This window comes from Hemiscyllium ocellatum, chromosome 31, assembly GCF_020745735.1.
Source record: "Hemiscyllium ocellatum isolate sHemOce1 chromosome 31, sHemOce1.pat.X.cur, whole genome shotgun sequence".
NCBI classification, from domain to species: Eukaryota; Metazoa; Chordata; class Chondrichthyes; order Orectolobiformes; family Hemiscylliidae; genus Hemiscyllium; species Hemiscyllium ocellatum.
The window spans coordinates 14,332,754-14,349,070 of NC_083431.1; the positions used below are offsets into that span (position 1 = coordinate 14,332,754).

The 16,317-nt window shown below is 41.9% G+C and overlaps 1 protein-coding gene across 3 annotated transcripts in view; it reads right to left on the reverse strand.

Annotated features, from left to right (window-relative positions):
* mnta (MAX network transcriptional repressor a) overlaps positions 1-16,317 on the reverse strand; it is a 148,359-nt gene that overhangs the window by 104,389 nt on the left and 27,653 nt on the right. The window contains exon 1 of one of the 3 annotated variants that reach the window (XM_060848214.1): positions 9,269-9,827. The exons of the other annotated variants lie outside the window; for them this stretch is intronic. Within the exon in view, the coding sequence (XP_060704197.1) occupies positions 9,269-9,338 (70 nt within the window). The 5' untranslated portion in view covers positions 9,339-9,827. Of the gene's footprint in view, positions 1-9,268; positions 9,828-16,317 lie in introns of those variants that run through there. 3 annotated transcript variants of the gene reach the window in all.

The window sequence follows — 16,317 nt, forward strand, 5'->3', positions numbered from 1 at the left end:
GCTAACTCAATGCAGATAATGGAAAAAACAAATGTCCTTTTTCACCTATCTGCTTCAGCACACTACAAGGTGACAGACTTGTTCACTATGTCAGTTTTTAGAATTCTTCCCTCGAGAAAGCATTAGCGGCTGGTGAAGCATATATTTTAAGAAGTACGAGGCACATTGCAATGCCTCACTCTGATGGCCATTACAGTGATCAAGGCGGTCACTGACAGCCGAACAATAGACAGACAGATGCACACGTACATTTCATCATCAGACAGCAAGCACAAACAAGATTGTCTATTCATTTTCTCCTTCCTGTTACAGCAGCCAACTGGATTCAAGCTGAAATCAACTAACACACCAAACAGCTAAATTCAATCTTGGAACCTCCCTGATTCAAATGGCTAAGTTCCATAATATACATTGCATTTTTCCCCACTGGGCCACACTTGCTACGTGGTCAAAATAAAAAAAATCTGATTTCAATACAAAATGCAAAGATGGTCAATGTTTGCAGGTTTAAGTCCTTTATTTATTTCACAGAGCACAAACGTCACCATAAGATTATCCCAACTGTGCTACAAAGCAGTGAATGTCGATCTTTTTCGATGGACTCATCTTCATCCAGCAATGCTTGGCTAAAGGTTATTCACAGCTCACATGGAAGATGTTCTTTCTATCAGCCTACAGTCTAAACAAACCTATTATTTGATCGATGAGAAACTACATTCTACAAGGGACCTCAACCCAGTTGTGATCATTCCAAATAAATGTCCACCTCGCAGAGTGCACAAAACTACACTCTCAGTAAACTTTGTTTACAGCTATAAGGACAAACAACTGTGAATAGTCCAGAAGGAATCAGGTACTAGATTTATTATTTAACATGTGCCCACTTAAACGTACAAGGACAAATCCAATTTTAACTGAAAACATTTCTAGACCTATTTCACATTCATTCAGAAAACCGGGGAAACAAACATTTTTTTCCTAGCTGACAGAAAATATGCATTTTGAGTTCCTCCATCTTTAAAATGTCTGCAACAACTACAATGGCAGTATCTCCTCCAGTTCTACAATCCATCGTTCCCAGAAATGAACCTCTCTTCTCAGTTCAACATCTTGTGAAGTCCCCAGTCTGACCATTGTCAAAGTGCCAACAACCAACTAGGTTGTTTTCCTTCCTAAACTATTCCCTCTCACTTCTTCCTTAAAAGCCAACTACTTAATTTTTTTTTGCTTAATCCTCCTAATATCAACTTGGGCTGTGCACCCATTTTTCTCATGCTTCTGTGATGCCTGTTTCTACAAAGGATCAATGCAATACTAAGTTGCCCCTGAATCATGCAAATGTATCTAGTAAAAGGATATCCAGTGGTACACATTGTGCTAATCTTAAATTCTTCATATTTACCCTTGCCACCAAAGTATGGCAACATAAAGGGATGTGAACCAGCTGCGCTCCCATTCTTTTAAAAAGTCAGAAAGTGCTGAAGGAACTCAGCAGACTTGACAGCATCTTCGGGGACAGAGAAACAGAACTCTGAAGATACTGGATTCAACATGAACTCTGCTTCTTTTTCCACAGATGCTGCCAGATCTGTTGAATTTTTCTCTCACTCTCTGATTTTACTTCAGATTTCCAGCATCCACGGTATTTTGCTTTTATTTCAGCTATCATTCTTGTCTCTCTGCTGTCAAGTGGCCTCTCCCTCCATCTTGTGAGAGGAGGAGGAAGGACAGAGAAAGACACTTAATCACCGTTCCACATTACCAAGGTGACGAGAACCAGATCCCTGCCCGGCCATGCCCCTACTTCAAGCTGCGTATATGCTGAACAAGGGAGAGAAAAGGGAAATACTGTAGGTTTTTACACCTTTAAAAAGTAAATAAATAATAATCTCCGAGACCCTATCTCAGGAAAAATATTAGAAGAAAAATTCCTTCCACCTTTGAGGAAACTTCCTCTGCAATATTTTATCACAAAACACAAAAGGATATAGTTACAAATATTAACACATCACAACTAACCATACTAGCATTTCCAGGTCATTCTTCACAGTTATTGTCAACAATAGCACTACAGTACATTGGAAAGTAAAAGATTCATAGACAAATGCATTTTAGAATATAGAATGGCAAGGACTGAGGATCTGCAATATAGAGTAAGTACAGTGCAGGTTATTTTAAATCACATCATGTTACTACATACGAAGTACAGTTCCTTTAATGGAAATGGAGTTAATTTAGATAAATATGAGGTGCATTTTGGAAAGGCAAATCAGAACAGGATATATATAGTTACTGATAAAATACTAGGGAGGATTGTTGAACAAAGAGGCCTTGCAGTGCAGACTCATAGTTCTTTGAAAGTGGAGTCGCAGGTAGATAGGATAGTGAAGATGGTGTTTGGGTGGGATATGCTTGCCTTTGTATATTGGCCAGTGTATTGAGAATAGTAGTTGGGAGGTCATGTTGGGGCTGTACAGGACACTGATTAGGCCACTTTTGGAAAATTGTGTGCAATTCTGTTCTCCCTGCTAATAAGAAGGATGTTGTGAAACTTGGAAGAGTTCACAAAAGAATTACAAGGATGTTGCCAGGGTTGGAGGATTTGAGCTACAGGGAAGGGCCGAAATAGGAAGGGGCTATTTTCCCTGGAGCATCGGAGGCTGAGCGGTGTCCTTTATAAAATCATGAGGGCATGGATAGGATAAACAGACAAGGTTCCTTCCCCGGAGTAGGGGAATTCAAAACTAGAGGGCATAGGTTTAGGGTGAGAGGGAAACGATTTAAAAGAGACCTAAGGGGCAACTTTTTCATGCAGAGAATAGTGCATGTATGGAATGAGCTGCCAGAGGAAGTGGTGGAAGCTAGTACAATCACAATATTTAAAAGCATCTAGATGGGTATACAAAAGTGGGAAGGATTTAGAGGAATATGGGCCAAATGCTGGCAAATGCAACTAGATTTAGATAGAATACCTGATCAGCATGGATGTGTTGGACCAAAGGATCTGTTTCTGTGCTGTACATCTCCATGACTAGTGAGTTTTGAGAAGATTTGTAGCTCAGGTTGAGGTTCTGGATTTAGGTTTGCTCGCTGAGCTGGAAAGTTCGAGCAAACCTACATCCACATTTCTATGACTCTTTGTCCTATCATTAAAAATTGTAATTAACAAGACACAATGATTCAAGCTTTTCTTTTCTCTTTTAATTGTCTAGTCAGCATTGCTAAAACAAAATGCTCTCCAAAACTGCACTCTTACAGCTTTTTGTCAGGTAAAAATATTTTGTCGCATACTTCCTACTTCATGCCACGCACAAAGCAGACTGAGGAAATGCGTCTCCCTTTAGACTGTCTCCACACTGTTTGTAATCAGACATATAAGAAAGTGGACAATAATACCTATTAATATGGAGGAATGGGGAAAAAAGCAGCAAGGTAATTTCACATTTTCTTATGTATCTTTGCTCTAGCAGATAGTACACTAAATCTCAAGAATTATGGCATAAGTGTGTCTTTTACTACTCTGAAAATAAAACATGCTGACCACCTACATTTTTTTTTTAGATTACTTACAGTGTGGAAACAAGCCCTTCGGCCCAACAAGTCCACACCGACCCGCCGAAGTGTAACCCACCCATACCCCTACATATACCCCTTACCTAACACTACAGGCAATTTAGCATGGCCAATTCACCTGACCCGCACAACTTTGGACTGTGGGAGGAAACCGGAGCACCCGGAGGAAACCCACGCAGACACGGGGAGAACGTGCAAACTCCACACAGTCAGTCGCCTGAGGTGGGAAGTGAACCCAGGTCCCTGGCGCTGTGAGGCAGCAGTGCTAACCACTGTGCCACCGTGCCGCCCTACATCTTGTAGACTACACACAATTTCTTTCCTCAATGAGAGTACTTGCACAGGCAACTACTTTATAAAATGGTGAACTTTGTTAATCTGATCAGCATTTGAGCAAAGTTCTGCTCTGAAGCATTAATTTTGCTCTTCTCTCTCCACAAATGTTGACTGATGTACTGAATATTACCAGCATTTCTGTGTTTTTTATATTCAGTTTTCAAATGTTATGAACCCAAGTACATAAACAATTGTTGCATAAGGGTTGGACTGTCCTCTGTATCTCAGCCAACTAAATGCAAAGCACATCTCTCCAGAATGCTATTAATGGAGGTTACACTTCTTATAGAACTAATCAACACTTTCGTCAGGAGATAGTTTATGCAAGTTAATGTCTAGCTTTGTTTATAGCAGAGACATTGCCCACTCAATTGGAGGCAAATGTAACATTTAGGGATTCTGTACTTTATCTCAATGCGCCTATATACAGGGCAAGTGAAGGGTCCTGGAACTGCCACCTTAGGTAAAAGGATGTCTTACCATTACAAGTTCAAGTGATTTTCCATTACTCTTCAGCTCAGATGCAGCTGTCACAATACAGACACTGACAATGGATACCAAAAGCACTAGATAAGCACTTTTAAACAATCTACTCCTTTCCTCCTTCCCCGAAACATTTTCTTCTCATACACCGAAGTTCCCACGACAACGTGTCTAACTGGCTTACAATTCAGTTAACTGTCATGGTTTTCTCTAACATTTCTGGACCCGAAACATTAACTCTGTTTCTCTCCACAGATGCTACCAGACATGCTGGTTTTTCTCCAGCAATTTCTGCTTTGGTGTTTCTCAAACCCTTGGCTATTGTGACCCAGTAGTAATCATTTGCAAGCCCAGACTGCAATTTCTGCTGTTTCATAAAAGAGGTGAAGGACACATGGATCATAATTCTATTAATTTTGAAATAATTATGGAAAAGGATAGGTATTAGATAAATGTTAAAGTTCTTAATTGAAGCAAGGCAAATTTTGATGGTATGAAACAGCAACTTTCAAGAGTTGATTGGAGTAGATTGTTTACAGGTAAAGGGATGACTGGCAAGTGGGAGGCTTTCAAAAATGAGATAACAAGAGTTCAGAGACATTATAGTGAAAGCTTGTAAGAGAATGGAACAGTGGATCAATAAAGATATTGAGGCTCTGGTCAAGAATAACTGAGGATCAAGTTAATCTCTTGAAGAATATAAGGGATGTAGTGGCATTCTTAAGAGGAAATTCACGAGATTTCCCGCTTAAGGGCAAAAAGGGGATATGAAATAGCATTGGCAGATGAGGTTAAGGACAATCCAAAGAGATTCTACAAGTACATTAAGAGCAAAAGAGCTTAAGGCCCATTAAAGAACAACAAGATCATTTATGTGTGGAACCACAGGAAATGGGAAAAATATCAAATGGTCATTACATGTCAGTTTTTAGAGGCATGGAAACAGACCCTTTGGTCAACCTTGTCCATGCTAACCAGATATCCTAAATTAATCTAGTCCCATTTGCCAGCACTTGGCCCACATTCCTCTAACGTCTTCCTATAATGAATCCATCCAGATGCCTTTTAAATGTACCAGCCTCCACCACTTCCTCTCATTCCATAAACACACCACCTTTTGCATGAAAAAGTTGCCCCTTCGGTCCCTTTTAAACTATTACCCTCTCACTATAAACCTATGCCCAGTAGTTCTGGATGCCCCCACCCCGGGGAAAAAATCCTTGTCTATTTACCCTATCCATGTCACTCATGATTTTATAAACCTCTATGAGGTCACCCCCCAGTCTCCAACACTTCAGGGAAAACAGCCCCAGCCTATACAGCCTCTCCCTGACAACATCTTTTACTGTGGAAAAAGAAATGGGGGCTAGGGAACTCGGGAAAATAAATACAGTCAACTTTACAGAAGAGGAAGTGCTGGAGATCTTAAAAAAACATGAAGGTGGATAAATCTCTGGGACCTGATCAATGTCTCACGAACTTGATTGAGTTTATTTGAAGAAATAACTAAGAAGATTGATGAGGGCAGAGCAGTGGTCGTGATCTATATAGATTTCAGTAAAGCATTCGACAAGATTACTCAGGGTAGGCTGATTCCTGGAAAAGGGCTCGTGCCCGAAATGTCGACTCTCCTGCTCCTTGGATGCTGCCTGACCTGCTGCGCTTTTCCAGCAACACATTTTCAGCCCTGATCTCCAGCATCTGCAGTCTTCACTTTCTACTACAGGGTAGGCAGATTAGCAAGGTTAGGTCACATGGAATACAGGGAGAACTAGCCATTTGGATAGAGAACTGGCTCAAAGGTAGAAAACAAAGGGTGGTAGTGGAGGGTTGTTTTTCAGATTGAAGGCCTGTGACCAGTGGGGTGCCACAAGGATCAGTGCTGTGCCCACGGCTTTTCATCATTTACATAAATGATTTAGATATGAACATAGGAGGTATAGTTAGTAAGTTTGCAGATGACACCAAAATTGGAGGTGTAGTGGACAGCAAAGAAGGTTACCATGGAGTACAACAGGAACTTGATCAGATGCGTCAATGGGCCGAGAAGTGGCAGAAGGAGTTTAATTTAGATAAATGAGAGGTGCTGCATTCTGGAAAAGCACATCAGAGCAGGACTTATACACTTAATGGGAAGGTCTTGGGTAGTGTTGCTCAACAAAGAGACCTTGGAGTGCAGGTTCATAGCTCCTTGAAAGTGGAGTCACAGGTAGATAGGATAGTGAGGAAGGCATTTGGTATGCTTTCCTTTATTGGTCAGAGCATTGAGTATAGAAGTTGGGAGATCATGTTACAGCTTTACAGGATATTGGAATATTTGGAATATTGCATGCAATTCTGGTTTCCTTCCTATCGGAAGGATGTTATGAAACTTGAAAGGGTTCAGAAAAGATTTAGAAGGATGTTGCCAGGGTTGAACGGAGGGGCTGAACAGGCTGGGGCTGTTTTCCACATAGGGTCGGATGTTGAGGGGTGACCTTATAGAGGTTTATAAAATCATGAGGGACATGGATAAGGTAAATAGACAAAGTATTTTCCCCTGGGGTGGGGGAGTCTAGAACTAGAGGCCATAGGTTTAGGGTGAGAGGGGAAAAGTTTAAAAAGGACCTAAGGGGCAACTTTTTCACACAGAGGGTGGTATGTGTATGGAATGAGCTGCCAGAGGAAGTGGGGAGGCTGGTACAATTACACCATTTAAAAGGCATATGGATGGGTATATTAATCAGAAGGGTTTAGAAGGATATGGGCTGGGTGCTGGCAAATGGGATTTGATTAGGTTGGGACATATGGTTGGTATGGATGAGTTGGCCAAAGAGTCTGTTTGTGCTGTACATCTCTATAAGTATATCTGAGGATTTGTAGGAAGTTCATGGTGTTCCATAGAGATCGATGTTGGGTCCATTTTTGTTTGTAGCTTATATAAACGATTTGGATGAGAATTTAGGAAGCATGGTTAGTAAGTTTGCGGATGACAACAAAACAATGAAGAAGGTTATTTCAAATTACAAAGGAATTGTGATCAATTGGGCAATTAACTGAGAAGTAACAGGAGTTTAATTTAAATAAATGTGAGGCATTGCATTTGGTAAAAAAAATGAGGGCAGGATTTACACATTTAATGGTAAGGCCCTGGGACCATATAACATATGCCTCCTTCTGTTTCTTAAACTCCTGTCTGGACAGAAACCCGAGAAGGCCAGCTTTTCCTATTTATTTCACCGGCAATTTCAACCTCCAAAAAGGCATCCACTAGCCAGGTTTGATTGGAACGCAGTATTGTCAACTCCCTGGGGAGGGGTGTGGGTGGGAATGGAAGGGGCATCGATCGGGCTATTTTCCTGCATTCCAAAGGTGCCTGAGAATAGAACAATCTCTTTCACAAAACAATCCCCCCGGCCATTTCCTCCAGCCATGTCACCAGTATCCATTGTTTTTCAACAAGATGAACCAGTGTCAAAAAAAAACGAATAGTAACAGCGTGACGAGGATGCTAAACTCAATTCTGAATGTGGTTCCTCATTGGGGTCTGTGGCGAAACCATAAAGCAGTTTAGGGACGATGTTTTATGGTACCGGGGACAGTGGAGAAATCTTAGTCCACGGGTGTGAATGAGAAGTGTGGATGTTATTTAAATCTCCTTAAGGGGAGTGTTTTAAGACATCTCCCCCGCCCGGAAAAGTATCAATGTCTTTTCTTCGTATTGTACCCTTGTGTGATTTGAGTTACTCTAAAATTGACCGTCTCGGGTATAGTCACCTCCTCTGAAGTGCCCACAGTGTGTGGAATATAAAGCAATCACCGCCCACGACCGTCAGGGAACGCGATTGTGTGACAGCAAGGCTGGAATTTAAAGGGAAATAGCAAAAGGGGTGGAGGGTACTGGGGAGCTGTTAAATAAGGGAGACGGGTGTCTGGGAGATCGGTCAATTGACAACTGAACAGTGGAAATGAACAAATCGCACCACTATATTTGTAACGTGTGCTGCTGCTGTGGAGCTTCTGAATCGGTAACAAGTGGATCTGAATTTACAGAAAGCAGGCTTGTCCCAATGCACGTGGTAGCGGGGAGGAGTCAGACACGTCAGGCTGAACAAAATACACTGGCACTATTATTAACAATAGCTCGTGGAGATCGGGCTGAGGGAGATGCCAGCAGCGCCGACTCTGCGACATCCCTCACTACAATGTATCTCCCTGCCTCTTCCGCCATCGGTTACATTCAACAATCAAAGACTGTCGGATTTACTCAAACAACAACTGATAAAAATTTGCAACAAAAAAAAGCGGAACTACCAAGTATCATATGACACCTCCACCCCATGCCACGACACGTCATTATGCAAACAGACTACAGTATTTTTGCACGTCTGCCCTCGGCCCTGCCCCTGGAAAAGAATTCCTTAAATCATAAGCACTACCGTACAATCGACTGGTTTTGGTGCACTATAACCGGATAGCATTATCCAACATTTGAACATCTCCACGTGTCAGCCTTATTACAAATGTGTGGCTCCCCTCAGAGAGAAAAAAATAATGTCAGTTACATCGGAAACCTAGATCGATGCTGACTGATCCTAATTACGTGGATTTACCGGAAAACCTGTATTTTACGTTAAATGACTTGTCTCAAAAATTCTGAATGAAAATAATCACGTTATCATTTCCTGCCAAAACACTATGACAATGTCTACTACTATCACTGTATGTAACAATACAATGTAACATCCAAAGTGCAACAATCTAAAGAGGATCGTGTAATAATGAAAGGCCACACGGATTTTTCAGAGAACCGGGCCAGATTAACAAAAAAAACAGACGAGTATCCGCATTGGTCAGAGAAGAGAGAGAGAAATGTTACATCCATGCGCTCTCTTACCACGTGTTTTCTGTTGTTGCGCTTGCAATTCCAAAAACATTGCAGCTTCCAGCAGTGTTTCGATACTCATGCTCGATCCTATCAATCACTTTTTCTTAAAAAGGGGGTGATTTTTCTTTTTTTTGTGGTTGTGGGAGCAAGCAACCAAGGGGGGGGGGGGGGGCAGGGAAGAGGTTGACTAAGTTTTAATTTGGCCGCCTTCTACAGGCCCAGCAGACCGAGTAGAAGAGCAAACGAGATATCCTTTAAACCCCCCGGAATCTTTCAGATGAGGGAGGGGAGGTGGGGGGGGGGGAGAAAAAGAAGTCTCAAGATGGCGCAGTATACAGCCCCAAAATCCAGTAATCACAACAAGCGGTAATACTGCCCACTAGCAGTCCGACGCAAACTACGTTCCAGATCTCACGCCGAAACGGGAGATGCTTGAGATTTTTTTCTAAACTGAACGTCCCCTGAATTCCTGGGACTCTCGCCTTCAGCGAATCGGGATCGAACTCATTGCGGAAGCGCCGCGTTCCAATATCGAACGTTAAGTAACAATCCGAAGCTGCAATGTATCCGATTGAGACGAAACGTTCGCTAGACATTCACCAGTGTTTCCAAACAACCAGCTCGGCTCGCATCGTGCTGCTCATTTACATCTCATTTGATCCGCCCCGACTCTCACACCAATCACACTGGAGAAGGCTTTTTCACTGTAGTATTTTCACATGGACGCGTATCTGCGTTAATCCATCGCAGATTATTAAAATAAAGAGACGGCGACTGAAAATAACTTTTATTTCAATGGTGGGGGAGGAGAGTTTGCTTTTGCTGGAAACGATTTCATTCATTGAGCAAGAGTTAATGCTCATAGGTAGGGCGCTCTCACTTGAGGAGTCTGTGCCTTTGCCTTTTAGCGTTATATTCTGTGTGTAACATGGACGCGCTGGAAATCCACAACAGTCCAACGTGCGCCACAGGTCTGTGGGCGGATTAGCAAGGGGGGGTTCTTGTATGGCGCGACCGTGCGCTTTCTTTTGGGGTAAGAAATGTACAAAATGGAGGCGGCTCGCAGTCGGCAGGGTGTGGTATCGGGAGGCAGAGGATGCGGAAGAGTGCAAAGTCGTGTTTGACAAAACAGCAGAAGAACAACGTGGTGAAGGAGGAGTTTGGAACGAACTCGACGCATGATATTTAAAGGGGCGGATCTAACGCTGGAGTCGAGCCATCGTCAGTTACAGGTCGACTTGTGGAATAAGGTGCAAACTTCAGTGGAATCTTTCTATCCTCTGAGCCAGTGACCGTGATAATGAATTATTCACGATACAAAATGATATTGAAATACATTATTGGCGCAAAGAGGGAGGGGGCGGTGGCGTGAGGCTGCGCTGGCTTTAAACTCGTTAACTGGACGTCACACGTTTCATTTTATCTTTAACATTTTAGGTGCTGGAGCAGATTGAGAGAAGCCATTAACAGCAATACATGGAAGTGTTGAAAGGCGCGGAGGACGAAAGTTAATGTTTGAAAATTAAAATAAAATGTATTTATAGATTATACTCCAAAGTGCCAATTCTGGGAGAGGCGGTTAATAAAACTAAGAGTGTTGGGCAAAACAAAAATCACATTTCACACCCCGAATTTGGAAAATCCAAATCAACGTTCGGGATTGTACTGTCTCCTTTCTGGGGAGGGGGATATCCTCAATTTCCAAAGCTGGGTGTCAGCCATCGCAGAATTAAATGTTTGACAGCAGCAACTTTGTACATAGACTGAACTACAGTTCTGCGAAATAACAAGCCCCTTTCCCTTTTAAATCAAACCGTCCGACTGAACTTCATTCTCAGACCCGTGATTCACTACTGCCCTCTGGTTATTCATTCATTTCTCAATGATGTTCCTCGGTATATGCTGAAGGTGTTGGGTCATGCTGAGGATAGAGTTGCACAGTTAGCTGATGACGCGGCCATCCTTAATACATTTGCTGGCCAATGGGGAACGAATGTGGACTGAGCTGTTACTGCCTGTCCCTCGCTGACAATTTTATGCAAAGTCTAGGCAAAATACCTTCTCCGCAAGTCTGACAGGGAAGGATCAGCTCCTAACGTCCCTGAAGCGCAGCAGAAAAAGATGATCGATTCTGGCCAGATTGTTAAAGCCGTTTGGTAGAATGCCTGGTTGCCAGAGTTTCTAAACCAGCACCAAAATCTAGCCTGTTTGGTGGCGCAGGGTAAAGTGGGAGGGATCTCTGCCTGGGTACTTCCTGCTGTACCATTCTGAGAAACTGGAAACCCTCAGTCAGATATTGTAAACATTGTTGAAATTGTGTCGAGATACCTCGGAGTGGAATATAATGCAGGGACAAGATTTATTTCTAATGCACTTTCTGTAATTCCCAATGTGATTTCATTCTGCCTTCGGTATGCTTAGCGCAGAATATATATTGTAAGCATTACAATTCTATGTGGTTACCGTAAAAGGGAACAAACATGCTGCATTGTATCAACAAGCAAGTCGAATTTAAGTGCAAATTCTTTAACATTTAAGACTTTTTTGTAATGTCTGTTTACAAATTTTACGAATGAAGTATATTTTGGGGGAGGCAAAGCTCAATGATGGGATTAATTGGCTAAATCATTCAAAGAATCAGCTGCAGCAGAATGAGCTACATTACCATGACATTTTTTAATGCTTACTAATTCTGGCCGTTTGTGCAGCATTGATTTCTAACTGTCATTGACAACCATACTCAAGTTCTGTACTTTCCTCCCTAACCTGCTTTATCTTTCCTTTTTTGAGGCAATTGAAAACCAGATTCTTTCCCAAGCTTTTGTCCCCCGATCACATATTTTCTTATTTGGTTGAATGTCAAATTTTGTTTCCTATTGTGAAGCCTTGGGGGTACCTTTAGTAAATTAAAAGTGCTGCACAAAAGTAAGATGTTCATATAATTTCCAGCAGTAACTACAGGACAACAATCATAGACAGGGAGTCTGGCTGTTTTATCCCTCCCTATTGTTGGGTGCTTGAGTAATATGTAGTTACAGATAACTCATTTGATCCTTGATATATTTTCAGAAATCGTCTTGCTCTATATTCCTCTGATATCTGCTTGAAACAAAACCTACTCCATATACATTTCAGACTCTAATCATAGTCTGATAAATGCATTGCTCTTGTATTCTTTGTTGGACTTATTCGTAACTATGCTTACTACTAGGTTTGGACTACTCCCAGTGGTGAAATCATCTCTACTTCTATTTTATTGAACACCTATGAATTGTTTTTATCTTGTCTAATTGTTCTAACCTCCGAGTTCTGGTGTAACTCTTGTAAATCATTTTTGCTTCACCTCCAGTGCCTTTGTGTCAAACATAGAGACCAGAACTGTACATAATACTCCAAATGTGGTTCTATAGATGGTTAACACAACTTCATTCACCTTCAGTTCCATTGCTCTGGAAATTACCTCAGTGATTGTTTTAATGTTTTATGTCCTTGTTAACTTGATATGCTACGTCTTATGATTTCTTTACTTTTCATACCTAGATTCCTTTACTTTTACACACCATTTAGACTCTCATATTCCAAGGATTATTTTGAACTCTTTATTCCTCCTACCAAAAAGACTACTTCACATTTAATCATTGAAATTAATTTTTAATTTGCATGTTAATTCTGAAAATGGGAGATGGGTTAGCTCAGTTGGCTGGTTACCTGGTTTGTTATGCAGAGTGACATAGAGTCATAGAGATGTACAGCATGGAAACAGACCCTTCGGTCCAACCCGTCCATGCCAACCAGATATCCCAGCCCTATCTAGTCCCACCTGCCAGCACCCAGTCCATATCCCTCCAAACCCTTCCTATTCATATTTTCCAAATGCTTCTTAAATGTTGCAATTGTACCAGCCTCCACGACATCCACTGGCATCTCGTTCCATACACGTACCACCCTCTGCGTGAAAAAGTTGCCCCTTAGGTCTCTTTTATATCTTTCCCCTCTCACCCTAAACCTATGCCCTCTCCGACCTCAGGGAAATACTTTGTCTATTTACCCTATTCATGCCCCTCATAATTTTGTAAACTTCTATAAGGTCACCCCTCAGCCTCCGACGCACCAGGGAAAACAGCCCCAGCCTGTTCAGCCTCTCTGTAGCTCAAACCCTCCAACCCTGGCAACATCCTTGTAAATAGTTTCTGAACCATTTCAAGTTTCACAACATCTTTCCAATAGGAACGAGAACAGAATTGAATGCAATATTCCAACCAATGTCCTGTACAGCTGCAACATGATTTCCCACACACAAAGCCACGTTGACTATCCCGAATCAGTCCTTGCCTTTCCAAATTCATGTACATCCTGTCCCTCAGGATTCCCTCCAACAACTTGCCCACCACCGAGGTCAAGCTCACCGGTCTATAGTTCCCTGGCTTGTCTTTACCGCCCTTCTTAAACAGTGGCACCATGTTAGCCAACCTCCAGTCTTCATGCACCTCACCTGTGACTATCGATGATACAAATATCTCAGTAAAAGGCCCAGCAATCACTTCTCTAGCTTCCCACAGAGTTCTCGGGTACACCTGATCAGGTCCTGGGGATCAACACCATGTGTTCAAATTCTGTACTGGCTGATGTTACCATGAAGGACTCTCCTTCTCAATAACTCCCCTTGCCTGAGGTGTGGTGACCCCCAGGTCAAACCACCACCAGCTGTCTCTACAAATGAGGGAGGAGCTCTATGGTCTGGTAAGACTGTGTCAACTTTATCTTTACATTTTAAATCTGATATTTCGCTATAAACTTTGTGTCGCTTTCCACAGTCTTCCTTGGGTATATTAACCATGATTTGGCACCATCCACAAATTCTGATTCCCAAGTCCAAATGTTTTATGTAAATACTGTTTACTAGTGGTGTCAACATTAAACCCTGTGTGGAACACCAACTACCGAGACTTGTCAGTCTGAGTAATTTGGAAGGATTTTTAAAACAAGATGTTTTTGGCCCATCTTCATTGATAAGTGAATGGAACGGCACAGTGGGTCAGTGGTCAGCCACCTCTTCCAAAGCTAGCCATGACAAGGAGATTTGTCGTTGTATCAGTTGTGCCAGCTCAGCCTTCTGCATACAATGGCCCCAAATGTTTGACAGTCAAGACCTTTACATGTTAACAGAAATCCTAGGGTGCAGATAGTTGTCGTCATCACGCTCGTGTACAGCAGTAAGACCTGGACTATGTATCGGCTGTATAAACTGAGTGCTAGAGAAATTCCAGTGGTGAAGCCTCTACCACTTCCTCTGACTTAATTGGAAAGAAAACCAAACAAGTGTTAATGTCCTTTTGAAAGCAGACTCTCAGGATTTTGTCATATCTTTGGCAAAATCAATTTTAGTGAACTAGTGCTGTATCCAGATAGCCAAAAACCATCTCCCCCAACAGCTCCTGTCTTCTCAACTCTCCGATGATGAACATTTCAGGGAAGGGTAAAGAAAATCTTTCAAGATACTCTGAAGCACACCTTGAAGCATGTAACTTTAAACTTAATGACTGGGAGGAACTTGCTACCAATTGTTCAGAATTGAATATTGACAATTTATTTATCAAGTTGTATCATTCTGAGTCTCAGTGTCTTAATAATGAGTCAGAGCGATGGAGAAGAGGAAAGAAAGGTAAGTAAATATGGCAGGCTTGAAACATACTATCTCTTGGGGTATCCTTCCATTTGCCCACCAATCTCTGGGTGAAGAATTGCCCTATTCAGTCACACGATATCCTTGGCAGGAACTTATTGATGTGAAGCATGGGCCCATTGGATTGAATGATCTGTTTCTGTGCTACAAATATTATATACAAGTTCCTCTTTGACAGCGATGTCCTGGCCAATCTGAAATCTACTTGTGTTTGTTTTTGAAACTCATAACATCCATGGATCCAAGGGCAACTGTGGAACTGCTATTGGAGTTAATATAATCATGTGCGACATTTATATTTATTCCAGATTGTTGGAAATATTACACAAAAAGTATTGATTTTCAATGTTAATATTACTAAAATAAGTTATTTTAAGCAAACATATTTGTTGACATTGTCAAGTGGAGCTGTAAAACATGAGAATTAGAATTTAAAGAGTGCAATGCAAGTGGTATATCAACAAAATTCAGCAGATCTGTCACAAGTTAGCCCCCACCAGTTAGACAGTCTTTTGGAATAAAATAGACAAATTCCGTTGTAATACCATGACAAGCGTTGACTGACAATTACTCTCTTCAGAACTGAAAATGTGTTGCTGGAAAAGTGCAACAGGTCAGGCAGCGTCCAAGGAGCAGGAGAATCGACGTTTCCGGCATGAGCCCTTCTTCAGGAAGCTGATCTCCAGCATCTGCAGTCCTCACTTTCTCCTAGAAAAATTACTCCCTTCAACCTTGTTTAGAGAATGTTGCCTCGAACCAAACTGCATTTACACTTTGGTTTGGAACATACATATCTCATTGCCATGGAGTCTTTCCTTTTGAAAATTCTTCTCAATCCATGAGGACGACAGAATGTATGGAAAATTGGGTAGATGCAGAATCTGATCTATCGTGCAGTTCCATATGGTATGGAATTAAAAGGAATTTTAAAATGCCCATAAAGTTGTGCTCTAATGATTGTAACTAAAAACATTCATCTAATGACTCAGCTGGAGAAAACTTGTATAAAACTTGTGAGAAGATTTGTAGCTCGGGTGCTCGTTGTTGTGGCTCTGTTTGCCGAGCTGGGAATTTATGTTGCAGACATTTCGTCCCCTGTCTAGGTGACATCCTCAGTGCTTGGGAGCCTCCTGTGAAGCGCTTCTGTGATCTTTCCTCCGGCATTTATAGTGGTTTGTATCTGCTGCTTCCGGTTGTCCACTGCAGTGGCCGGTATATTGGGTCCAGGTTGATGTGCTTATTGATTGGATCTGTGGATGAGTGCCATGCCTCTAGGAATTCCCTGGCTGTTCTCTGTTTGGCTTGTCCTACCACACATCAAGAGCATCTCTGAACTGACAGCCAGACTACTGCAACCACTAGGACTCACAACAGC